The following is a 27657-nucleotide window of genomic DNA, read 5'->3' as shown; positions in this document are numbered from 1 at the left end:
GAAAATTCTCTACAGGAATAAAGCGATTCACTGCTAGATAAAGCTCTTATATTAGGAAAAAGCCCATTTGGCCAGGCAGCAAGTTTGATTTTACTTTGGATCCATTCTTGACTTTTAAAATATGTACGTGCAAGAGTTCTTGAATGTCAAAGGAAATTGGCTAAGATTACCGAGCCTGCTCTGTTGTACATTAGGCGTGTAAGGACACAGAAATGCGGTTGGTTCACTTTGTAGGGTAAAACGTGCAGGTGGGAAAAGGTTTTTTCAGGCAGTGTTAGTTCAGATGGTTAATTCTACAGTGAAAACTTTTAGAAAATATTGCCTGACCCAGAGAATAGTGATGCTAAAAATACTGTAAGAATGCCTAGCTTTGATATTGAACAATTATTGTCCTCTGTGGTTTATTTATTTTTCCCATTTTTTAGCAGGTTCAGGCAACACCTCCTCAGCCCATCAAAGTACCACAGTTTATCCCCCCTCCTCGACTCACTCCACGTCCAAACTTTCTTCCGCAGGTGAGTAAACCAGTGACAAGCCCAGGGATGGGTTAGGTGAGACAGAAGTCCTCATGGGCCCTTTTTAAGCAGCCTGAAGTGTGATTATCAGCTCAGCTTTGTTCAGATCTTACTTAGTTAGCTAAAGGTTCTAGATGCTGATTTCTATACTGGGAAGAAGCTTATTTGATCACTGGGGTTTCTTAGCAATGACCAAAGGCAGTAGCAGGGGGATGTGAGGAAAAGGAGAATTTAAGATAGCCCCATTTTAAACCTTATGATGTTAACTTACTGGAAGTTTAGCCAAACCTGCCTTCCAGTGGGGAACGAATGCAATCACTACTTTTTTTTTTTCCTGTGTGCCAAAGAGAGTAGGGAAGGAAACAATAGCCAAACTAACCAGTAGAAACCAGAGAAATTTAGGTTTACTCTGGGAAGTAATGGTATTAAGCATAATTTTTAAACACAAAGCCTTGCCTATAAAAGTTTAGACTAGGGGTCTGCACAGGGAACTTTCTACCTAGACCCAGGCAGCTCTGCTTGCCCATATTGCCCTGGGAGAATTCTTCTAGCAATTGGACTAAACTTATCATTCTCATTGCAGGATGTCAGGTTTGCCCCAGTCTGGGTTTTGACGGGACTTGACTTGCCTCGTAGAAAGGCTAGGAGTTCCCATCAGAAGCCCCATGTTGCAGGCAAAGAGAGAAGAGTAAGGAATTTTGTGGACATAGGTGATTTCCAAATTGCCTGTGCACTAGGTTTGGGCATTGAGAACATGAGATAAGGTGATTTCAATCATTTATCCAGTAGATCCTTAATAAATACCTTGGGTATCAAAAAAGCCAGTCTTCAAGACAGTTCTCTGCCCTCAGAGGGCTTCAGATCTATGTACAGGCAATCACAGTGTCCATTATGGGAAGTACCGGGTAGTCTGACCACACATGGGAGGGACACTCAACTCATTCTTAAGAGTATTCTAGAAAGTTTCCTAGAAGAGTTGACATTCAGTCTGAGACCTAAAATCCTAGTAAAGTTAGCCTGACAAAGTTTTGGGGGAAGAATAAAAATGTCCCAGGCAGAGGGTAGAGCCCATATGCAAATCCAGTGTGGAGAGATGCATGTAAGCCTAAGGAACCACAAGGCAATTTGGTGTAGCTGATCATACTGGGCCATGTAACTGACTCAGGCTAGGGTAAGAGGTGAGGCTGGAGAAGCCCATTGTGCCATAGCCCATGGAGCCTTCTAGACTATGTAGGAATTTGGGCCTTATTCCAGGAACAACGGGGATCCATGAAAACATTTCCAAACATATACTTGAAATGATCAGATTTTTGTTTTAGAAAATTCCCTCTTGTCATTGTGTGGAGAATAGATTGGAGATGATCAAGACTGTGGGCAAGAAGAATAGTTAGGACATCATCAACAATAATAGCTAATGTTTGAAGACTCCTGCTGTGTGCCGTTTACTCTGCTAGGCACCTTCTGTGGGTTATCTATTTTAATCCCCACAACAGCCCTGTGAAAGTAGTTACTGTTTTTTTTTAGGTAGGGAACCTAGGGCTTAGTCCATGTTTGGGTCATGACCCATGAGTAGGTTGTGTGAAATCAATTTAATGGATTGTGACCAGAGTTTTTAAATAAAATGAACAAAACAGAATGTGAAACATTAGAGTACATTGCACATATGTAATGTCTCATGAAGTTTTTGTCTTACAGAGATATAGGTCTATGTCTCTATGCATGTACTGGTTACAGGAAGACATGTATTCCCTACTGTGCGTCTGCAGCAGCCAACACAGGGTCATCTTAAGTTCAGCTAAATATTCAGATTCATGGGACTGTCAAGGCCCACACTTCAGCACAAGACAGAAACCAGAGCTTACCAGCAAGACAGCATCAGACATTTTTCGTCAGCCTGTATGGCAGTCTCCACAGCTGTTCAGTGATAGCTCAGGTGCAGGGAAACGGTGGGAGAGCCATCCTGGCATAGAAGCCTTACACCACACAGGAACCAGTGCATCTTGTAACAGTTCCATAGCCATGGCTTTCAAGGTCCCCACACTGGACATGCCCAGTTACAGAAGTCAACCCCACTTCATGAAGCCCAAAGCATGGTGTCCCATCAAGTATTTATAATTCTCCCCATTCAGATTCAATTTAGCCGTAAGGGATCATTTTTACCATAAGCAATGTTGCCTGGTAACATAGTTGACATTCTTACCCTTAATCAGGTTTCCAGGGGAACAGAGCTGGAGAGTTAACTGCAGGTCAAACTTTCATGCATAAGGGGAAAAGATTTTGCCCACAGGGTCACTGTACAGAAAGTTTGAAAAATGCTGGCTTAAATCAGGTATGTTACCTGAGGTTAGCCAGCTAGTAAGGGGTAGGAACCAGGATTTGAACCTAGGCACGGCTGACCCCATGTTTTTAATCATAATTTTTTATCACTGTTCCAGTAAGCCAAACATGAGGTAGAGCGATGGCAGGATGAGGATAGAAAGTAGCCATATTTGAGAAGGATTTAGGAAGTAGAGGTACAGTAGGAAACATCAAGAATGGTTCTGAAGTTTATTTAGCAGGAAAAGACCATTTCCTGAGGGGATGATAATAGGAGGAAGGAGAGAGTTGGAGGAAGAAATAGGTGAGTTTTAGACATGTTGATTTTTTTATTGTTGTTGTTTTTAAAGATTTTATTTTTAAGTAATCTCTACACCCAACGTGGGGCTCAAACTCACAACCCCAAGATCAAGAGTCGCACACTCCACTGACTGAGCCAGCCAGGAGCCCCTAGACATGTTGAATTTTAATTTCTTGGGAGACTTCCAAGTAGAGATATATGACAGGCAGTTGAGTATATGATTCTGAAGTTCAAGAGATGTCTGGTCCTGAGATACCAAGTATGGACGTCTTCAGTACATAGATAGTAATTGAATCCATGGGATGGGTGAGAACTCCCAGGAAGAGTGAGGAGATTGGTAAGAAAAGAGGTTCCAGGACAAACTCTGAGAAATACTTACATTTAGGATTGGGCAGAGGAAGAGGAAGCCCACAAAGGTGACTTAGAGGAGCAGCCAAGAACAGGGAGTTAGAGAGCAAGGAGTCACGCTGAATTGAAGCCACGGACGTGAAGAAATTTAGAATGTGAATTAAGACCAGCGGCAGCATTATTACCATACTGGGCACAATTCCTGGGTGAGACCAGCCTCTGGATTAGGCATTTGACCTCAGCCCGAAGAGGCAGCATGGTATGGGAGAGGGAGCTAAGGTTTGGATTCAGAAGAACCACGTTGGAGGGTAACATTTGGACCCTCTTAAGAGCTGATGAGTCTTTTATAAGATTATATATCCTGACAGCCATAGAATTAATAACACCAAAATGAATATTAATAAATATTGGTACTAAATACCATTTCACATACAAAGTGTGAAAAACCTGGCAATGTCTTAGACTTACAAGACTTGAGAAGTTTCTTTAAGTAATATGGTAATTATCCTCTCTTTCCCCATAGGTTCGACCCAAGCCTGTGGCCCAGAATAACATTCCTATTGCCCCAGCACCTCCTCCCATGCTTGCAGCTCCTCAACTTATCCAGAGGCCCGTCATGCTGACCAAGTTCACCCCCACGACCCTCCCTACCTCCCAGAATTCCATCCACCCCGTCCGTGTCGTCAATGGGCAGACTGCAACCATAGCCAAAACGTTCCCCATGGCCCAGCTCACCAGCATTGTGATAGCTACTCCAGGGACCAGACTCGCTGGACCTCAGACTGTACAGCTTAGCAAGCCAAGCCTTGAAAAACAGGTACAGGCAGAGTATGCATCTGCTTCGGGCAGTAGTAGCCTTGCCGTTGAGGCTGGGCTGGCTCTGAGAATGCTTTATCTCAGCACCATTGTCAGTAACCTGTTGCTTATCATGTGATCATTTATCCACAGTGCAAAAGGGCTAATCTTACTGAAGAAAGTTGGGTTGCTTTTCCCACCATCCCCTTCCAGGTGGATTCAGATTCCTGTGGGAGTGAGCTCCCCCTGCTGGTTCTGAGCTGAAATTCACAGATGGGTTCTGCTGCTCTCTGGAAGCACAGAGATATATAATACACAGAAAATGGCATATTAGTAAGGGCCCAATAAGAATCCAGATGAGGATATGACTGTGAAAGTCAGGAAGACTAAACAAAACGGGGAAAGGAATTTCATTTGACAGATTTCCCCTGGTTATTACAGATAATGAAGAACCAAATGAAAAAATTAAAATTTCTAAAAAGCATTTTTTTAACTCTAGAGAATACAGCCGTTTTAGCTCAAATATTGAAGTCTCTCATGTATATTTCTAAAGTCAGATTTTCTCTTAAAAACACAAGGCTAGAGAAATACAAGTAACCTCCAAAAATACTTAAGGGCTCTGTGACAGAAGACTTCTAAAAACAAGAAAATGAATTTATAGGCAGTTAACCATATTCTATTTAAAGAAAGACCAATGATGAGAAAGAAGAATTTTGCAAAGAAAAGCATCCTCTTTCAAGAAAGTTGCTTTAAAAAGTCATTGACCTATTTCTAATTGCTCAGGCTTGAGTTCTCATTCATCTGAAAATAGTCTCTGGTGATCCTGAATCTTCTGCTTCTGGATGGCTGACCATGATTCAGAGAGGCTGGCCAGATGGTGGGAATGAGAAGCTTCCTGCTGCCTTGGCCTTCTTGAACAGAGGATCCTTATGCATAGAGCACCCGGCTTTCTAACCAGACAGCTCATAAATGCAGCAGACCTTGCACTAAAAAGCTGGGTACTAAAACCTCATGCTCAGAAAACACAAGGGAAAACAGATCTCTTTTCCTGGGGAGCCTACTCAAACCCCAGAAAATGCTTTAAGGAACATTCAGAAATAAATTAGTTATGTATGTTTTATGTCCTAAGTTTTCAAACTTAGTATCAGCAGAACTTCATTATTAAAATATGATAGTGAAGTGCTCAAGCTGGGAAGTTTGAGTAGGAGTGTGTTTAGAGATCAGCTGCCCTCGTGTCCTGTGCTGGCTTCCAGAGAGCTGGTGAAAGAGCCTTAGAGTTCCAAAGAATGTGGTTTCAAAACTCTCTTTTAGATTACTAAATAGTATTTTTCTCTGACCTCTTTTTTGATAAAGATACTTTTAGGATACTTTTTCAGTTTCATTTTAATTTTACATATCTTATTTTTCTGATTACATCTACAATAATATATATTCCTTATGAACGAAAACTCAAACATTACAAAAATATGTAATGTACAAAATGCATCCACTCCATCATCTATGGGAAGAGTAAACTTCCCCCATAATTCTAACCCCTGACACTTAAACAATATATAAACAGTTCAGATTATATTCCTCCACATATTTTCTCTGCACCTACTAACATTTTTAAAGCAAAAACCAAAATTAAACAATATATATTTTGTAACTTGCTTTTTTTCATATTGGATCTTGAATATCTTTTCATGTTCTGGCCTTACATGTTCATAGAGCTTTTAATTTTAATTATAATACCATAAAAAGGTACCCAGGAATTCTTAAAAATTAAAAAAAAAAAAAGAGTTTCTTTCCTAGCAGTAAATTCCATGGTCTCTCTTCTTGTTGATCTAATGGAGGCATCCAGTCATCGCTCTTTTAGTTTAGCAGACCACCTGCCCTAACAGGCTTGCAGGTTACTAAGCTCAGTCAGCAGGGGTGCTCTTTAGACCAGACTCCATTCTCAGAATCCTCTGACTTCAGATCTTTCTCCTATCCTTCTTTTCTGTGTTTCATTTCCAGTATCACATTTATAGTAATTAGGAGATCTCATAGATGGGCTAAAAGTGAAGCAATATAAATATTGTAGCCACAGAGGTACTACTCACAGTCTGCTCATTGAGTTATCAAAACCTGTGTCCAACGTTCTCTGTGTCACCAGGCCAGATGGGTTCCTGTTTTCTTCTGTTTCCTTTAGGGTGATAACATTCATTTAATAAAAATGTGTTGATTACCTGCCAGCTACTATGCTGAATGTGATGCCTGAATACAGGGGTGGCTAAATCAAAGCCTAAACCCTCACAGACCTCAGTGTGTAGTGCATTTAGGACAGGTATGGACGGAGGCTTTGCCTCCAGGGGAGGAAGCATGGCAAGCTGTGTGGTTTCAGAGGCCTCCCATCTTGGCACAGAAAAGGAAGAAGGCAGTGCCAGTTATGACAACGTGTCTAACGTCTCCTTCCCCTGTCAGGCATTACCAGCTTCCTTATCCACCCCAGATAAGAGCTTCCCTGTCTTACCCTTATTAGAAGCCACATTACATTGTGGCTCTGAAAACATGGGTGCTAGAGTTTAAAGAGTTGAGGCTGGAAACATGTTTTTGGCGGAAAAGCAGAGCCAGACAAACTTACATCCCCCATACCACTGCCTTTCATGTCCCGACTCTCTAGCACTCTATGAAATGGGGCTAAACACCTGTTAATGATGCACTGAAGTAAAGCATTTAAAGTCTATTAGACTGATGCAGTTAGTTCTCAGGAATTATGTTTGTATTTTATCTACTTCACCCTCCCCCTGCAACAGAGACCTTCATGTAGGTCCCCAAGGTAAGCTACTGAAAAAAACTCCTGGGTTCTTTGGGAAAAAACTGCCAGATTGCCACCCATTCCCCTACTTCTATATGTTGCATAGGAACTTACACTAGATCTTCTAAAAAAAGAGTGCTTCCAAGATGAGAATATTATCCAATGTATTATCCTCAAATCCCAGTCTTCCCTGTTAGGAAACGTGAGCTGGTGACTCTTTACCTTCCATTTTAATACTAATGCTCTAGCAGGGAAAATAGATCCAAGTGACCAGAGATGGATTTTGCTTTACCTTCAATCCAAATTTATTCAACCGTGATTGATGAAACTATTTTGACATTTATTTATTTGCAAGTGACTAATTTTGATTATTCATGCAGCCAAGTTTCAGAAGATGAATTTGAAATTCAGGGTGTAAATGGTTAACTTAGTTTTTCTAATCTTGTTCAGAGTGTTTGATTTATATCTTTATCATACCAAAAAGAACAGGATTTCTAAATTAAAATAGTCATGGGTACAAAGCAGTAAATATAAATGAGTAAAGCAGGCTGGAAGTAACATGTAGACTTCTATTTTTCAATTTTCAGTGGGAGCACGAGTAAAGAGATATCCCACTTTTATTCTTAATTTCTCTTTGAAATAGTAAGACAAGCATGATAAAATTGACAATTTGGCCTTGGTGTCAACAAGACCAAAGAAGGTGGAAGAGACTGTGGTAAGCCAGAAAGTAATATATGCCATCTCAAGGAAGCAACTACTTCTTGACAATAGCCAATTTTTTTTATCATATGGAAACTTTTCCTTTAAGAAAGGCCAAAAATCCAGATATTTTGAGAAATCACCTAGTTTTAAAAATACTGATAACTGTTTAAACACCATGTAGGCAAAAAATAGCAATTGCAGGGCAGCTTCACCTCTGGATAAATGGTTTATAATGTCTGATAAAGACCAAACCAAGCTAAAAGCTTACTTGTTTTTGTTTCCCATTTTTATTTCACTTGGGTGAAATTCATACCACATAAAATTAACCATGTTGAAATGAAGAATTCAGTGGCATTTAGTACATTTACAATGTTGTGCAACCACCACCTCTGTCTAGTTCCAAAACATTTTCATTACTCCAAAATAAAACCCAGTATCTCTTAAGTAATTACTCCATTTGCTCTTCTCCCTGCCTCTGGCAGCCACAAATCTACTTTTTGTATCTATAGATTTACCTATTCTGGATATTTCATATAGATGGGATCATATAATGTGTTGCCTTTTGTGTCTGGCTTCTTTTAATTAGCATAGTATTTTCCAGATTCATCCACATCCTAACATGTATCAGTACTTCATTTCTTTTTAATGGCTGAATAATAGTCCACTGTATATATACCACAACTTGTTTATCCATTCATCCATTGATGGACATTTGGGCTATTTCTACCTTTTGGCTATTGGGAATAATGCTGCTATGAATATTCATGTACAAATATTTGTTTGAATATCTGTTTTCTAGTCCCCGGGGGTCTATACCTAAGTGGAATTGCTGGATCATGTAACAGTTCCATGTTTAACTTTTTAAGGAACTGCCAAACTGTTTCCAGAGCAGCTGAATCCTTTTCCATTCCCACCAGCAATGTATGAGCATGCCATTTTCTCTGCATCCTTGGTAATACTTATTATTATTTTCTCTTTTTAAAAATTATAGCTATCCAGGGCACCTGGGTGGCTCAGTCGTTAAGCATCTGCCTTCAGCACAGGTCATGATCCCAGGGTCCTGGGATCGAACCCTGCGTCGGGCTCCCTGCTCCACGGGAAGCCTGCTTCTCTCTCTCTCCCGCTCCCCCTGCTTGTGTTCCCTCTCTCACTGTGTCTCTCTCTGTTAATTAAATAAAATCTTAAAAAAAAAATTATAGCCATCCTAGTGGGTATGAAGTGGTATTGCATTGTGGTTTTGATTTGCATTTCATTAATTATTAAAATTGTTGGACATCTTGTGCTTGTTGGCCATTTGTATATTTTCTTTAGAGAAATATCCAAGTTCTTTGCCAATTTCTATGTTAGGTTGTTTGTCTTTTTGTTGTTGAGTTGTAAGGGTTCTTTGTATAATCTGAATACTAGACTCTTATCAGATTTGCAGGTATTTTTTTCCTCCCATTCTGTAGGTTGTCTTTTCACTTTTTTTTTTTTTTGGAAGCCTGTACTTTCCTCATTATATGGGTAGTGTCCTTTGATACACAAAACTATTTAATTTTTTTTTTTAAAGATTTTATTTATTTATTTTTTATTTTTTGACAGAGAGAGACACAGCGAGAGAGGGAACAAAAGCAGGGGGAGTAGGAGAGGGAGAAGCAGGCTTCCCGCCAAGCAGGGAGCCCGATGCGGGGCCCGATCCCAGGACCCCGAGATCATGACCTGAGCCGAAGGCAAACGCCCAACGACTGAGCCACCCAGGCGCCCCCAAAACTGTTTAATTTTGATGAAGTCCAATTTATCTTTTTTCTTTTGTTGCTTGTGGTTTTTATGTCACATCTAGGAATCTGTGGTCACATCTAAGAAAATGAAGATTTACCCCTAATTTTTCTTCTAAGGAGTTATATGGTTTTAGCTTTTATATTTAGGTTAGTAGTTCATTTTGACTTAATTTTTGTACAGAATGTGAGATAAGGGCCCAGTTTCATTCTTTTGCATGTGGATATCCATTTCTTCTGGCACCGTTTGTTGAAGAGACTTTCCCCATTTGAATGCTCATGGCACTGTTATTGAAAACCAGTTGGCCATTGATGTATGGATTTATTTCTGGACTCTCAATCCTGTTCTCTTGGTCTGTAGATCTACCTTTATGCCAGTACCAACCACACTCTCCTAATTACTGTGATTTTGTAGTAAGTTTTGAAATTGGGACGTGTGAGTCCTCCGTTTTTCTTTTTCAATATTGTTTTGGCTATTCATGGTTCCTTGCAATTCCTACATGAATTTGAGAATTGGTTTTTTCAATTCTTCTGCCAAGAAAAGGCTGTTGGAATTTTAATAGAAATTATATTGAATCTGTAGGTTGCTTTGCATAGCATTGTTAACAATGTTAAGTCTTCCAGTTCTTGAACATGGATTTCTTTCCATTTATTTAGGTTTTCTTTATTTCTTTCAGCAGTGGTTTATGTTTTGCAGTGCACAAGTCTTTTATCTCCATAGTTAAATTTATTCCTAGGTATTTCATTCTTTGGGATGCTATTATAAATGTCATTGTTTTCTTAATTTCCTATTACAATTGTTCATTACTGTTTATAGCAATACAGCTGATTTTTGTGTTCATCTTGTACCTTGCAACTTTGCTGAGTTTCTTATTAGCTCTAGTAATTGTTTGTGGATTCTTTGGGATTTCTATATGTAAGATCACATCCTTTGCAAATAGAGATAGGTTTAGATTGTCCTTTCCAATTTGGATGCCTCTTACGTCTTTTCTTGCCTAATTGCTCTGACTAGAACTTCCACCACAATGTTGAATAGCACTGATGGAAGTGGACATACTTCTCTTGTTTCCAATCTCAGAGGAAAAGCTTTCAGTCTTTTGCCATTGACTATGATGTTAGCTGTGGTTTCTCATTAATGCCCTTTATAAAGCTGAGGAAGTTTCCTTCTATTCCTAGCTTTCTGAGTGTTTTATCATGAATGAGTGTTCAGTTGCTTTTTCTGCATTAATTGAGATGGTCGTGTGTTGGGGGTTGCCCTCATTTATTAATGTGGTGTATTACACTCCTTTCATTCCTGGGATAAGTTCTACTTTGTCATGGTGTATCATCCTTTTATTTTATTTTTTTAAGAATTTATTTACTTAGGGGCGCCTGGGTGGCTCAGTCGTTAAGCGTCTGCCTTCAGCTCAGGGTCCTGGGATCGAGCCCCACATCAGGCTCCCTGCTCAGCGGGAAGCCTGCTTCTCCCTCTCACTCTGCCGCTGCTTGTGTTCCCTCTCTCACATTCTCTCTCTGTGTCAAATAAATAAAAAATAAAATCTTTAATAAAAAAAAAGAATTTATTTACTTAGTAGAGAGCGTGCAAGCGCAGGGGAGAGGGGTACGGGGAGGGGCAGAAGGAGAGGGAGAGGAAGAGGGAAAGAATCCCAAGCAGACTCCACGTTGATTGCAGAGCCCGACATGGGGCTCAATCTCACGATCCCGAGGTCATGACTAGAACAGAAACCAAGAATTGGGTGCTCAACTGACTGAGCCACCCAGCTGCCCCTGTATCATCCTTTTAATATGCTGGGAGATTCAGTTTGCTAGTATTTTATTAAGAATTTTTCTCTATATTCATAAGGGACATTGGTCTGTATTTTCTATTTTTGGGGTGTCTTTGGCTTTGGTATCAAGGTAATACTTATATAGAACAAGGCTGTATAGAACAAGTTAGAAAGTGTTAATCCTTTAAATGTTTGGTAGAATTCACCAGTGAAGCTCTCTGGTTCTGGACTTTTTGGGGAGGATTTTAATTACTGTTTCAATTTCTTTAGCTGTTACAAGTCTGTTGAGATTCTCCATTTCTTCTTGAGTCAGTTTTGGTAATTGGTGTGTTCATAGGAATTTGCCCATTACACCTATATTATTTAATTTGTTGGTAGTTCTTCAGTGTACTCTTTCCTAGTCCTATTTATTTCTATAAGATTGGTAGTAATGTCCCCACTTCTCCTTACGATTTTTGTGATTTGTGTCTTCTCCTTTTTTTTTTTCTTAGTCTGTCCAACTAAAGATTTCTCAGTTTTGTTGATCTTTTGAAAGAATCAACTTTTGGTTTCATTGATTCTATTGTTTTTGTGTTCTCCATTTCATTTATTTCTACTGTAACTTTTATTATTTTCTTCCTTCTGCTAGCTTTGGGTTTAGTTCTTCTTTTTCTAGTTCCTTAAAGGTTTTTCTAGTTCTTTAAGGTTTAAAGTGAGGTTATTGGCTTGAGATCTTTCTTATTTTTTTTTTTTTAAAGATTTATTTATTTATTTATTTGAGAGAGAGAGAATGAGAGACAGAGAGCATGAGAGGGAGGAGGGTCAGAGGGAGAAGCAGACTCCCTGCCGAGCAGGGAGCCCGATGCAGGACTCGATCCCGGGACTCCAGGATCATGACCTGAGCCGAAGGCAGTCGCCCAACCAACTGAGCCACCCAGGCGCCCGAGATCTTTCTTATTTTTTAATGTAAACTGTTAGAGCTGTAAATTTCCTCCTGAGCACTACTTTCACTGCATCACATCAGTTTTGGTATATTGAGTTTTCATTTTTATTCTTCTCAAAGTATTTTCCAATTTCTCTGGCTGTTTCTTCTTTGACCCATTGGTTGTTTAAGAGTGTGTTGTTTAGGGGCGCCTGGGTGTCTCAGTGGTTAAGCGTCTGCCTTCGGCTCAGGTCATGATCCTAGGGTCCTGGGATCGAGCCCCACATTGGGCTCCCTGCTCGGCGGGAAGCCTGCTTCTCCCTCTCCCACTCCCCCTGCTTGTGTTCCCTCTCTCACTGTCTCTCTCTCTGTCAAAAAATAAATAAAATCTTAAAAAAAAAAAAAGTGTGTTGTTTAGGTTCCACATATTTTAAAGTTTTCCAGTTTTCCTTTATCATTGATTTCTAGCTTCTTTACATTGTAGTCAGAGAAGATACTTTGTGTTACTTAAAATTTATTAGGATTTGTTTTGTGGCCTAAAACATGGTCTGTCCTAGAGAATGTTTCATGTATACTTGAGAATGTGTATTCTATTGTTGTTGAGTGAACTGTTCTTTATATGTCTGTTAGAGTTAGTTGGTTTAGTGTTGTTCAAGTCCTCTGTTTCCTTACTGATCTTCATAAAGATTTTGTTTATTTATTTGAGAGAGAGAGCAGGAGGGGCAGAGAGAGGGAGAAGCAGACTCCCTGCTGAGTGGGGAGCCCAGTGCAGGGCTCAGTCTCAGGACCCTGAGATCATGACCTGAGCTGAAGTCAGATGCTTAACTGACTGAGACACCCAGGCGCCCCTCCTTACTGATCTTTTATCCACACGTTCTTTCCATTCTTTAAAGCGAAGTATTAAAGTCTCCAATTATTATTATAGAACTTTTATTTCTTCATTTCTGTCAATATTTGCTTCATATATATGAGAATCTGTTGTTTGGTGCATATATATTTAAAATTGTCATATCTTCTTCATGAATTGACCCTTTTATCAATATATAATGACGTTCCTTGTCTCCTGTAACAATTTTTGGCTCAAAGTGAATTTCGTCTGATACTAGCGTAGCCATCCCTGTACTCTTTTGGTTACTGTTTGCATGGAATATCTTTTTTCATTCTTTGACTTTCAACCTTTTTGTACCTTTGGCTCTAAGATGAGTCTATTATAGACAGCACATATTTCAGATCTTTTTTTTTTTATCCATTCTGTCACTCTCTGTCTTTTAATTGGTGGGTTTAACCCAGTTACATTTAAAGTGATGGCTGATAAGAAAGGACTTATGCCATTTTGCTGTTTGTTTTCTACATGTCTTATGTCTTCTTTGTTCCTTAGTTCCTCCAATACTGCCTTTTTTGTGTTTGGTTTTTCTTTCTAATGCACACTTTTGATGCCCTCATTTCCTTTTCTGTATATATTTTAGTTATTTTCTTAGTTATTAGCATGGGGATTATAGTTAACATTCATAAATTTTTAACAATTGAAATGATACCAGCTCAGCTTTTTTTTTTTAAAGATTTTATTTATTTATTTGATAGAGAGAGACACAGTGAGAGAGGGAACACAAGCAGGGGGAATGGGAGAGGGAGAAGCAGGCTTCCCATGGAGCAGGGAGCCCGATGCGGGGCTTGATCCCAGGACCCTGGGATCCTGACCTAAGCCAAAGGCAGACGCTTAACGACTGAGCCATCCAGGCGCCCCTACCAGCTCAGCTTTAATAGTATACAAAAACTCTGTTCCTGTACAGCTCTGCCCCCCCCAATTTATGTTGTTATTGTAACAAATTATATCTCTATACATTATATGCCCATTAATATGAACTTATAATTATTGTTTTATGCATTTCTTTTTTAAATTCCATAGGAAACAAAAAGAGAAGTTACAGATCAAAGATAAAATAATATTGGGTTCTGTTTTTACCTGTGTAGTTTCCTTTACCATAGTTCTTATTTCTTTGTATGGCTTTAAGTTACTGTCTAGTGTCTTTTTATTTCAGCCTGAAGAACTCCCTTCAGCATTTCTTTAAGTCAGATCTACTAGCATTGAACTTCCTTAACTTTTTGCAGGATATAGCATTCTTGGTTGATAGTGATTTTCTATCAGCACTTTATTTTTTCATTTTTTTTTTTTTTTAAAGATTTTATTTATTTATTTGACAGAGAGAGACACAGCGAGAGAGGGAACACAAGCAGGGGGAGTGGGAGAGGGAGAAGCAGGCTTCCCGCAGAGCAGGGAGCCCGATGCGGGGCTCAATCCCAGGACCCTGGGATCATGACCTGAGCCGAAGGCAGACGCTTAACGACTGAGCCACCCAGGCGCCCCTTCTTTCAGCACTTTAAATATGTAATCCCACTACCTTTGGTCTCTGGTTTCTGGGGAGAAGTTGTCTGCTAACCATATTGAGGACCTCTTGTATGTGATGCATCACTTATATGTTGCTGCTTTCAAGATTCTCCCTTTGCCTTTGGCTTTCAACAGTGTGACTACAAAGTGTCTCGCTATGGATCTCTTTTATTTATTTATTTTTAATTTCTTTTTATGGCAACACAGATTTTATTTTTAAATTTTATTATTACTATTATTTTTTAAAGATTTTATTGATTTATTTGAGAGAGCAAGAACACACAACTGGGGGGAGGAGCGGAGGGAGAGGGAGAAGCCAACTGCCCACTGAGCAAGGAGCCCAATGCAGGGCTTGATCCCAGGATCCTGGGATCATGACCTGAGCTGAAGGCAGATGCTTAACTGACTGACCCACCCAGGTGCCCCTGTTTTATTATTTTTTAAGTTTCTATTTTAATTTCTGTTAGTTAACATACAGTATTATATTAGTTTTAGGAGTACAAAATAGTGATTCAACAGTTCCATACATCACCTGGTACTCATCACGACAAGTGCACTCCTTAATCCCCTTCACCTATTCACCTATTTAACTCATCCCCCCACCCCCCTGCCCTCTGGTAACCATCATTTTGTTCACTATAATTAAGAGTTTATTTCTTCATTTGTCTTTCTCTTTTTTTCCCCTTTGCTCATTTGTTTTTTTTCTTAAATTCCACATAGGAGTGAAGTCATATGGTATTTGTCTTTCTCTGACTTATTTTGTTTAGCATTATATTCTCTAGATCCATCCATTTCATTGAAAATGGCAAGACGTCATTCTTTTTTTATGGCTGAATAATATTTCATTATACACACACACACACACACACACACACACCACACTTCTTTATCCATTCATCCAACAAAGGGGTGCATGTATCCTTTTGAATTCCTGTTTTTGTATTCTTTGGGTAAATATCCAGCAGTGAGATTGCTGGATCATAGGGTAGTTCTGTTTTTAACTTTCTGAGGAACCTCTATACTGTTTTCCAGAGTGGCTGCACCAGTTTGCATTCCCACCAGTAGTGCAAGAAGATTCCTTTTTTCCCCATCCTTGTCAACACTTACTGTTTCTTGTGTTTCTGATTTTAGCCATTCTGACAGGTGTGAGGTGATACCTCATTGTAGTTTAGATTTGCATTTCCCTGATGATATGTAATGATGAACATTTTTTCATGGGTCTGTTGACCATCTGGATGTCTTCTTTGGTGAAACGTCTGTTTATGTCTTTTGGCTATTTTTTAGTTGGATTATTTGTGTTTTGGATGTTGAGTTTTATAAGTTCTTTATATATCTTGGATACTAACCCTTTATCAGATACGTCATTTCAAATAGTGAAAGTTTGACTTTTTCCTTACCGACTTGGATGACTTTTATTTCTTTGTGTTGTCTGCTTGCAGTGGCTAGGACTTCCAGTATTATGTTGAATAAAAGTGGTAAGAGTGGACATCCTTATCTTGTTCCTGACCTTAGGAGAAAAGTTCTCACTTTTTCCCCATTGAGGATGATGTTAGCTGTGGGTTTTTCATATATGGCCTTTATTATGTTGAGGTATGTTCCCTCTAAGCCTACTTTGTTGAGGGTTTTTATAGTGAATGGATGTTGTTGTACTTTGTCAAATGCTTTTTCTGTGTCTTTTGAAATGATCATATGGCTCTTACGCTTTCTGTTATTGATGGGATGTATCACGTTGATTGATTTGTGAGTATTGAACCACCCTTGCAACCCAGGAATAAGTCCCACGTAGTCATGGTGGTGAATGATTTTTTTAATGTATTGTTGAAATCAGTTTGCTAGTATTTTGTTGAGGATTTTGCATTCATGTTCATCACAGATATTGGCCTGTAGTTCTCTTTTTAAGTGGTGTCTTTATTCAGATTTGGTATCAGGATAATACTGGCCTCATCAAATGAATTTGGAAGTTTTCCTTCCTTTTCTATGTTTTGGAATAGTTTGAGAAGAAGACGTATTAACTCTTCTTTAAATGTTTGATAGAATTCACCTGTGAAGCCATCTGATCCTGACTTTTGTTTATTGGGAGTTTTTTCATTACTGATTCAGTTTCTTTGCTGGTTATTGGTCTGTTCAAGTTTTCTATTTCTTCCTGTTTCACTTTTGGTAGTTTGTGTTTCTAGGAATTTATCCACTTCTAGGTTGTCCAATTTGTTGGCATATAGTTTTTCATAATATTCTCTTATAATTGTATTTCTGTGGTTTTGGTAGTTACTTCTCTTCTCTCATTTGTGATTTCATTTATTTGGGTCCTTTCTCTTTTTTTCTTGATAAGTCTGGCTAAGGGTTTATCAATTTTATTGATTTTTTTCAAAGAACCAGCTCAGGGCTTCATTGGTCTGTTTATTTTTTTTTTTAGTTTCTATATCATTTATTTCTGCTGTAATCTTTATTATTTCCTTCCTTCTGCTGGTTTTAGGTTTTGTTTACTCTTCTTTTTCTAGCTCCTTTAGGTGTAAGCTTAGGTTATTTGAGATTTTTTTTACTCCTTGAGGTAGGCCTGTATTTGCTATATACTGCCCTCTTAGAACCGCTTTTGCTGCATCCCAGAGGTGTTGGAATATTTTCATTTTAATTGGTTTCCATGTACTTTTTTGTTTCTTCTTTTTGTACTTCTTTTATTTTTGTTTCTTCTTTTGTACTTCTTTTATTTCCTGGTTGACCCATTCATCGTTTAGTAGCATGTTTTTTAACCTCCATGATTTTGTGGTCTTTCCAGATTGTGGTTGACTTCTATTTTCATAGCATTGTGGTCAGAAGAGATGTGTGGTATGACTTCAGTCTTAAATTTGTTGAGGCTTGTGTTGTGGGCTACTATGTGACCTATTCTGGAGAATGTTTTGTGTGCACTTGAAAAAAATGTGTATTCTACTGTTTTAGGATGAAATGTTCTGAATATATCTGTTAAATCCATCTGTTCCAGTGTGTTATTCAAAGCCACTGTTCCCTTGTTGATTTTCTGTTTGGATGATCTGCCCATCAATGTAAGTGAGGTGTTAAAGTCCCCTATGACTATTGTATTATTATTGATTAGTTCATTTATGTTTATTATAAACTGTTTTATGTATTTTGGTGCTCCTATGTTGGGTGCATAAATATTTACAGTTGTTCTATCTTCTTGTTGGATTGTCCCCCTTATTATTATATAGTGTCCTTCTTTGTTTCTTGTTACAGACTTTGTTTTAAAGTCTTTTATCTGGGGCTCCCAGGTGGCTCAGTCAATTAAGCATCCGATTCTTGGTTTCAGCTCAGGTCATGATCTCTCAGGGTTATGAGATGGAGCCCCACATCGGGCTCTGCACTGGGTGTGGAACCTGCTTAAGATTCTCTCTCTCCCTCTCCCTGTGCCCTTCCCCCCATATGTGCACACTCACACACTCTCTTTCTCTCTCAAATAAATAAATCTTTAAAGTCTTTATCTGATACAAGTATTGCTACTCTGGCTTTCTTTTGACATCCATTTCATTTGCATGATAGATATTTCTCCATCCCCTCACTTTCAGCCTGGTGGTGTCTTTAGGTCTAAAATGAGTCTCTTGTAGGCAGCATATAGATGGGTCTTGTTTTTTTATCCACTCTGTCACCCTATGTCTTTTGATTGGAGGCTTTTGTCCATTTATGTACAAAGTAATTATTGATAGATATATATTAATTGCCATTTTATTCCTTGTTTTGTGTTTTTTTCTGAGGATTTTCTCTGATCCCCTCTTGTCTTTCTCTTTCATGTTTTGCTGATTTTCTTTAGTGATATATTTGGATTTCTTTCTGTATATTCTTTGCATATTTATTAGTGGTTTTTTGATACATGGTTACCATTAGGTTTATATACAACATGTTCTGCATATAGCAGTCTATATATTAAGTTGATGGTCGTTTAAGTTTGAACCCATTCTTCTCTCCTCTCCTCCCCATGTTTTAGGTATATGTTGTTATATTTTATATCCTTTTTTTGTGAGTTCCTTGACTTATTTCTTTTACAGAAATATTCACTTTTATTGCTTTTGCATTTCCTACGTCTATACTGTCACTTTTGGTCTCTCCTTTCCACTCAAAGAGTCCCCTTTAATATTTCTTACAGGGCTGGTTTAGTGGTCATGAACTCCTTTAGTGTTTGTTTGTCTGGGAAGCTCTTTATTTCTTCTTCTATTCTGAATGGTAGTCTTGCAGGATAGAGTATTCTTGGCTGCAGATTTTTCCCATTTAGCACTTTTTTTTTTTTTTTTTAAGATTTTATTTCTTTATTTGACAGAGAGAGACACAGCGAGAGAGGGAACACAAGCAGGGGGAATGGGAGAGGGAGAAGCAGGCTTCCCGCCGAGCAGGGATCCTGATGTGGGGCTCGATCCCAGGACCCTGGGATCATGACCTGAGCCGAAGGCAGATGCTTAATGACTGAGCCACCCAGGCCCTCCCCGCCGCCTGCCATTTAGCACTCTGAATATATCATGCCACTCCCTCCTGGCTTTCAAAGTTTCTGTTGAAAATCTCCTGCTAGCCTTATGGGTTTTCCCATGTAAGTTACTGACTTCTTTTTTGTCTTGTCTTTTAAATTTTTTTCCTTGTCACTTTATTTTGCCAATTTAAATAATATGTCTTAGTGTGGCTCTGCTTTTGTTGATTTTGATGGGAGTTCTCTGTGCCTCCTGGATCTGGATATCTGTTTCCTTCCCTAGATTAGGAATGTTTTCAAATATTTTTTCTTCAAATAAATTTTCTGCCTCCTTTTCTCTCTCTTTATCTGGGACTCCTATAATACAAATGTATTATATTTGATGGAGTCACTGAGTTCCCTAAGTGTATTCTCATTTTGTATAATTCTTTTTCTCTTTTATTCAGCTTGATTACTTTCCATTACTCTGTGTTATAGGTCACTAATTTGTTCCTCTGCTTCTTCCATCCTGCTATTCATTCCATCAAACATATTTCTCATTTCGTTTATTGAGTGCTTTATCTCTGCTATGTTATTCCTTATCTCTCTGTTAAGGGTCTCACTCATGTCTTCCACTCTTTTCTCAAGTCCAGTGTGTATCCTTATGATCACTGCTTTAAATTCTCTATCAGGCATGTTACTGATACCTGTTTTGCTTAGATCTCTGGCGGTGGCCTTGTCCTATTCTTTCATTTGGGATGGATAACTGTCTGTCTCCTCATTTTGTCTGCCCCTGTGTGTCTGTTTCTGTGTGTTAAGAAAGTCAGCTGTGTCTTCTGTTCTTGCAAGTAGTGACTTTATGAAGAAGTAGTCCTGGAGTGCCCTGCAGTACGGTGTCCCCTGTTCCCCAGAACCTGGCACTTGGGAAGAGTATCCTGTGTGTTGCTTACACCCTGCTGTTGAGTCTGAGTCACTTTTCCTTCAGTGCAGTCATCTGTCCTCTTTGCCTCTTGTGGGCTGTGCTTGCTTTCTGTGGTATTCGTGAGATCCAGGCAGGCTAGCTCTGAGGGGTTGTGCCCACTGGGGAACTTGTGAGCGTGGGGCTGGTAGCACAGTTTTCCCTGGGCCACTAGACCTATGATGAGTCTCCCGAAGTGCTATGGGTGGCCAGTGGAGTGAGGCTGAATGTGGCTGGGCCTGGTGCAGGACCGAGGGACTGAAGGGGGCACACTGAATGCTGTGGCTAGGTGGAGCTTGCACACTAACAAAATCTGCACTGAGCCCAGGGCCGAGACTAGCAGGCATGGAATGGGCCGGTCTTCTAGAGAACTCGTGGGCGTGGTGCCCTCCTAGCTGGGTAGGTAGCAAGTGTCTGTGCAGCACTGCCTCCCACAGGTTTATGCTTGGGGGAAGAGTGGGGGTAGTGGAAAATGGCACCTGCAGCTCCTTTGTTTTTGGAGAAGTCCCCAACATGCTCCAAAATCAGTATGAACAGATCTGTCTCCCGTTTGACCCGAGTGTTGTGCACATTGCCATTTTTATTTTGCCTCTTGGCTCAGGCTGCTGTCCCTTTAAGGGTGTTGACCCAGCTATCACTCACCCTCCTGGTTTGCTCAGTGCTGAGTCAGCTGACTTTTAAAGCTCCAGGCTCCAAGTCCCACTGGTTTAAAAAACTTACGAAATTCAGCCCCGTTTTTGAAGCCAAACATTATGGGGCTCAGTCTTCCCCATGTGAGCTCCCTGGTGCAAGGGCCCATTTCTCTGCCATCTCCATGCGCACAGTTCCCTCCCTCCTGCAGGTAACCTCCCTCCACCTTTCTGAACTTCCTAACCTTTCAGATCCAGCTTCTTCTGTATATTTAGTTGGGGAGTTTGTTCTTCCAGTCTTCTGATTGCTCTCTGATTTATTGACTTGGACGTGTTTGATATCTAGTTGTAAATGTAGGGACAGGGAGAGCTCAGGGTCCTTCTATTCTGCCATCTTCCCCCCAGACCATGAATCTCTTTTAGTTTATTCTATATGGATGTCAGTGAGCTTCTTTGATGTGTAGATTCCTGTCTTTCATCAAATTTGGGAAGTTTTGAGCTGTTATTCCTTCAAGTATTATTTCTGCTTCTTTCTCTCTGTCTCTCCTCTCCCCGTGGGAGTCCATAATGCATATGTTGATAATGTCCCGCAGATCCCTTAGGTTCTGTTCATTTTTCTTCATGTTTTTCCTTTCTGTTCCTCAAACTGGATAATTTCAATTGTCCTATCTTGAAGTGCACTGATTGTTTCTTTTGCCTGAACCCCTCTAGTGAATTTTTCATTTAAGCTTTTATACTTTTCAGCTCCAGAGTTTCTATTTGGTTCCTTTCGATAATTTCTGTCTCTTTATTGATAGTCTCTTTTTGGTGGGGAATTGTTCTCCTGGTTTCTTTCAGTTCTTTGTCCATGGTTTCCATTAGCTCTTTGAGCATATTTAAGACACGTAGTCTTTCTCTAAAGAGTCCAATGTCTGGGTTTCCTTAAGGCCAGTTTCTGTTGATTTCTTTTTTTCCTACTATGGGCCATACTTTCCTGTTTCTTTGTATGCCTTCCAATTTTTTGTTAAACTGTTCATTTTGAAATTACAATGTGATAACTCTGGAAATTAGATTCTCCTCCCACCCCAGAGTTTGCTGTTATTGATTGTTGAGGTCTGTTTAGTGCCTTTTCCAAAGTGTTTTTGCAAAAACTGTATTTCTTGTCATGTATAGTCTCTGAAATCTCTGTTCTGTTGTCTCGGGTCAGCTAGTGACCTGACAGATTTCCTTAAACAACTGGAGCCAAAAAGACATAATAATAATAATAATAATAGCAACAACAACTAAATTAAAAAAAACTTTCCTATCTTTGCAGATTGGCTCTGAGCTGGGGTATTCTTCAATGCTAAGCCAGGCTGTCTATAACCCTACCTTAGCCTTCACCTCTTTCTGGGATAGAGCTCAAAGATCAGCCAGAGGTGTAAGCCTAGGGTTCTCTCACATCTTTTCTGAGCATGCATCTAGCCCCAGGAATATGCACTACACTCTGGATTCCCCAGCATATGTGATACCCCTTCAAAGCCCTTACTCTTACAAGAATCTTCCTCCTCAGTCTCCTCCTTCCCAGGCCTTTGGGTCTGTCTACCATATACTCCATCCACCATCCCTTGCACCAGGTGACTATGGGTAACACGTCTTTAGATGCTTTCATCAGATGCCACCCCAAAAGCCACTTTCAGCCTAAGGTGGGCAAAATGAAGGTCAGCCTCTGTACCAGTCCTCAGGGAACCATCAAACAGGTCAAAATGCACAACCACAGGTTTTTGAGAACAAGGTCCATGTTGCTTCCCTTAGCACCACAAGCCACACTAGGAACACAGGGTTCCATCCCCAAAGCCTCTGTCCAAGCTGTGGAATGGGGGTTTGTAGATAGGTAAGGAAAAATGCTTTCTTAGTGAAATTTAGCAGCCTCTTTCTTCAGTAAGTGTCCCCCTGGTTGCTATAAGGTTTTTATTAGATTCCAGAATTCTAAAAAGTTGATTCTGTTTTTGCCAGCTTAATGATTGCTTCAGTGGAAGGACTGATTCTTAGAAATCCCTGTTCTGCCATTTCTCTCACTCCCCCAACCTTAATGTTTTGGGATTGTTTTAAGCAGCTTAAAGCAACAAGTATTTATTATCCCATATAGCTTATGAAGGTCAGGAGTCAAGGTGCATCCTAGTTGGGTGCTTCTGGCTCAAGGCCTCTCGCAAGTTTGCATTCAGACAGGTTGGCCAGGGCTGTAGTCAAGGCTTAAGCCGGACTGGATAGCTCCTTTCCACACTCAGTCACGTGGTTGTTGGCAGCCCGCGCTTCACACTGGCTGTTGGCGGAGGCGGCTCATAGTCAAGGCTCAAGCCGGACTGGATAGCTCCTTCCCACACTCAGTCACGTGGTTGTTGGCAGCCCGCACTTCACACTGGCTGTTGGCGGAGGCGGCTCAGTTGCCCACCACACGGACCTCTGCATAGTGCTGCTCGCAACATGGCCTGGTTTCCCCCAGAGCAACAGCTCCATGAGAGAAAGACATCTCCCAAGTGTTTTGATTGTTTTATTTATTTATTTATTTTGGATGCTTTTTGTGTTCTTTATCCAACCCTGAGATAATTGTACTCTTCTTGAGAGAGAGAGAAAATCTGAACCCTGGGTAATTTCTTAGTGGAGAGGAATTGGTTTGCCCTTCCCCAGAGGCATTACCACTACGTGTGTCACTCAGCCGTAGAGATGGAACCAAGAGACCCCCAAGGAACTTCACATAGCCTTGGAGGAGCAGCAGACCCTTCCAGTTGACCTCTTATGCCCCCTCCCTCAGACCCCTGCCCTTCCTTACTCAGAAAGCCATGAAAATAAGCTTTCTGGACACCCAGGGCCTTAAAGGTAACACTATAAACTACTTTTCCATTGTGTCCCCTTGTAGTGTGTTCAGTGGTTTGTTTTATGGAGGAAATGTGTCCTTTTTGGTCAAAAAATGTATGTGAGAGGTGAAGTGAGTGATTCTTCTGGAAGGCCTTGTACTAGGCACAGAGGACTGTAAAAAATGTGTGTAGAATAATGCCTGCTCTCAAGTAGCTTATCACATAGAGGAGGAAATAGGACAGGGAATTGATGAAAAATAAGATATCAGACAGCATTTGTGCCCCAGAATAGTGGCTGCCACAGTATTGATAAGGCAGATGCTGACATTCTCTTAAAGTAATAAGAGAAGCAGAAAGGAAATATGGAAGTGGCTAGGAAAGAAGTGAAAGATCTTTGTGATTGTATTTGTTTTTCAGATCTGGTAGCATATTTCACAGCATAATGATTTTTGAGAACTTTTGATGTCCTGCTTATAGGACCGAAGCTTCTTCCTCATCAATAATCAGCTTCATTCTCATTTATTTAATTCCTTGCTGCCATACAGAAAGACAGCATCCACATTTTTTTAATTTGAAAAAGTAAATTAGGTTCGTGTTCACAGTTTTATATCCACTTTCTAATATCATTTCAGTATTTACAGAGGGGTTCATAAAATGAATTAGCCATTGAGTCATAATAAGAACAGTAATGCAAGCCCAGTCTATCAATTTGCTAGTTGCCATTTGTGCTTAAAGATGATAATGCTACTGGTGTTCTTTTGTTTGGATGCATCTGGAAGACAAGGTTGGGGGTAATCAGAGTGTCAGCCTCTTGCAAGATGACCTTTCCTTGGCAAGTGCATCTCTCCTCTAATGAATGATATAGGCAGGTGTTAAATATCCCAAGTGAGGGTAGTTCTGCATCTTCTCGTAGGTTATGATTGGAATTGGAAATAGGAGAAAGTATATGTAAGATTTTTTTTTTTTACATTATTCAAATCATTTTTTTTTTTAAGATTTTATTTATTTATTTGAGAGAGAGCACATGAGAAGGGGGAGGGAGAGGGAGAAGCAGACTCTCCGCTGAGCAGGGAGCCCGATGCAATGCAGGACTCGATCCTGGGACTCCAGGATCATGACCTGAGCCGAAGGCAGTCACTTAACCAACTGAGCCACCCAGGTGTCCCACATTATTCAGATCTTAAGCGTGCTGTGGACTGGAGTTTGACCCATATGTAACAAGAGTGGGCTTGCTTCTGGAAAACTGCCTCTATATTCTAAAATATAGTGAAATCAGAGCAACCTATACTCATTTTTATACATAGGAATTAAACTGTGGATTTTTCTTTTTGTATAATTTAGACTGTTGTAGTTATAGATTCATATCCACTCTAGTTACACAATTTAATTATTTCAACTGGGGCCTTACATTTTATTTTCCCCCTTCCAAAATGTAATCCATATTACCTCCTTTATTAATGTTTCCAATTTGAGTAAGTTCTTTTTTTCTTCCTCGTTGGCTACAGTTAAGCTATGTTTTCATTTTTTTAATAAAAAGTGAATTCTAAATTTTCATTTAATTTTCCTTCCCTAGACAATTAAATCCCACACAGAAACAGATGAGAAACAAACAGAGAGCCGTACCATCACTCCACCTGCTGCACCCAAACCAAAACGGGAGGAGAACCCTCAGGTAGGCTTAGCCCTCCAAAGGCATGGCTCAGTCAATGAGATGTGACTTATTCTCACAAACCAGGAGGGCCACTTGCTCTCTGAGTCACTTGATTTTCATTTTCTTGTGCTTCCTCAATATTCAGTAATGTATTGCCAAGTCGGTTTGGCCTAAGGCGGAATAAGAGTGTGGCCTGGAGTGTCTGTGAGCTGGCATACAGGCATTTCATGCAATGTTACAAATTTGAAATGGAAGATTAATGATCATTTTCCCACGTATTCCTCACGATAATTATATTTTGTTTGTCTCAGCCAACACTTCTAAGAGGTCCATCCGGTTCACTCAGTTAAGGTTTATTTATGTTATCAATTGTAGTTGTTATATGTGCATTTTTGTTTCTACCATTGCATTGCACCTGATTCCCAAACCCCAAATGAATCATTAGCCCAAAAGTTGTTCATTGAAGCCTAAAAGTAGGGATGAAAATAATAACATCTGTACTACAACTTAGGATAGAATTATAAACTTACGTAGCAAACAGGACTGGTACAGATACACAGTGTGAATTTGTGTGTCCCCTTAGACAAGAGAATTTTTTAGTTTGGCTCTTGTATAAGCAGCTCTAAAAGAAAAATGTGGACAGGTAATATGATGATGAATATCTGATAGTTGGATTTTATTAGACCAGCAGTCTATTTCCTTCTGTCCTCAGTGCATTCTTTTTAATGAAACCATGTCAAATAGTGGCATGAAGCCATCAAAACTTCATGTCATTTTTTTAAAGCAGTGATTTATTAAGTTAAGCCAGTTCAGGTTTTTCTAAAACAAGCACAAATTATAATTCTTTCTGATATGAAATGGGTATGTTTTTAATTTATCTGTAAAGAAGGGGCCAAAACTTGAACCAGAAAGAAGTACCAGTGATGCAAATTGCTGAGGAACTTATCACAAAATGACCAAAAGTCATCCACAAAATTACCAAAGGAAAAGGATATCTTATGTTGGTGGTCCAGTGTGGGTGAGCGAGTACCACTACAAAGTACAGTGGTGGATATTTCACCTTCTAATTGGACAGAATCACTGCCATAAAGAGAATAAATTAGCTTTTGGTACACATGTGATACATAATGAGGCAAAAGTTCTTGACAACTTTTTATTCTCTTTATCACTGAAAATCTATTCCAGAGGAGAGGAGATTTTGTTTTTATTTCATAATTTTTTTTGTGAGCTCGAACTAGACTGGCAAAGGTGAGTTGGATGTGACTGGCCAAGAGGAGTACTGTCACTTGATTAAAAGAAGGTGCATCTGAATGTCAAACCACACACTGCTTTACAAACAGAGAACAGTTGGTAGGCAGCCTTCTGATCTTGATCAGGTTGTGAAGAATAGTGAAAAGCAGGAATGTAGTTAATTGGCAGTCACAAAGTGTATGCCATTTCAACATGCAGTGTGGCAAATGGGCAGCAAGTCTAAGAGTGCTTTTTCTTACTAAAGTACGCTGGCTGTCGGGGGATAGGCTCCCACCTAAGTTTTTGAAATAAGAAATAAAATAAAAACATTTCTTCAGAACCCTGAGGATACCAGTAAAGGACACTTCTGTGTTCTCAAGTGGCTTGTTCAGGGACTGTTTCTTCCTAAAACACTCAGTATCTTGAAGAGCTTGAATCTATCACTTTGGGCCAAAACATCATGGTATTGAATGTTGAGGGTAAGCTGTCAGGATTTTTAAAGACCAAATGGTGATATAAACAATTCTATAGGAATATGTGCTAACAATTGATGATATTCTTTATTGATAATAATCAGTGAGAGAAATTGATGATCTATTATTTGGCATATTTAGCAACCACATGCACATGAAGACATACTTTCAGACCACATGCGACTACAGAGCAAAATAGGGATTAGTTTGTTGCTCTCTCCAACTTTAAGCATCTAGTGTTCCAGCTTTGGGGTTCAGTATTCTAATCAGTTTAACTTCCGATGGAGCGCTGAGAGTGCTCTCCAAAGAGAGATTCCTCCATAATTTTTAGGTCCGTGTTTGGTTTAAAAACGGTAATATTAAGCAGAACCATCTGCTGTTGTTCCTAAAATTCATTTAGCTTTGAGTTAGCATTGTCCAGTCATTGGTAGTAAAAATGTAAGAAATCCTTGCCTGCTGTGACAAGTGAAGTACTTAGCATCTGGAGCTTGTTGTATGGGAGGCTCTTTGTAACCCTCTGCATGTTTTTTGAGTATGAAATCCTCTTCCCTGTAAGAGGATTTTTCTGGGAAAAAAACAACTTCGGGCACTCAAAGATGCTGGTTTCTGTCATTGAGAAAGTAGAAGATGCAGGCCCCCGACCTTCTCTTTTGATCCTTATAAGACCAGAAAGCCTCCAGAGTGGCTCTAGAAGGTCTCTTCTTTGGTCACCTGAACCTGGCCTCCTTCCTTCAAGCGACCAGCCCGTTGGGCTGGCTTTGCCAAGGAGTCTAACTAGGAACATGCAGTTGACTTTGTGAGAACCCAAACTGAAGTACATTCTTGTTTCTCTGGCACAGAAACTTGCCTTCATGGTGTCTCTAGGATTGGTAACACATGACCATCTAGAAGGTAAGAGAAGATATTCATGGTGCTGCCTT

The 27657-nt window shown here is 39.7% G+C and overlaps 1 protein-coding gene across 14 annotated transcripts in view; it reads left to right on the top strand.

Moving 5' to 3' along the window:
- The window catches only part of PHF21A (PHD finger protein 21A), a 191199-nt gene that overhangs the window by 145489 nt on the left and 18053 nt on the right, over window positions 1–27657 (top strand). For 12 of the 14 annotated variants that reach the window (XM_032414003.1, XM_032413991.1, XM_032414002.1 and 9 more), the window contains 4 exons: window positions 426–515; window positions 4004–4297; window positions 24957–25055; window positions 27577–27628. In XM_032414003.1, the coding sequence (XP_032269894.1) occupies window positions 426–515; window positions 4004–4297; window positions 24957–25055; window positions 27577–27628 (535 nt within the window). The remainder of the gene's footprint in view (window positions 1–425; window positions 516–4003; window positions 4298–24956; window positions 25056–27576; window positions 27629–27657) is intronic. The other 2 variants (XM_032414001.1, XM_032414004.1) reach the window with 1 other exon arrangement.

Source organism: Phoca vitulina, unplaced genomic scaffold, assembly GCF_004348235.1.
Source record: "Phoca vitulina isolate PV1807 unplaced genomic scaffold, GSC_HSeal_1.0 scaffold16, whole genome shotgun sequence".
Taxonomy (NCBI): domain Eukaryota; kingdom Metazoa; phylum Chordata; class Mammalia; order Carnivora; family Phocidae; genus Phoca; species Phoca vitulina.
The sequence above is the reverse complement of the archived record's forward strand: the minus strand, read 5'-3'. Positions and strand labels throughout refer to the sequence as shown.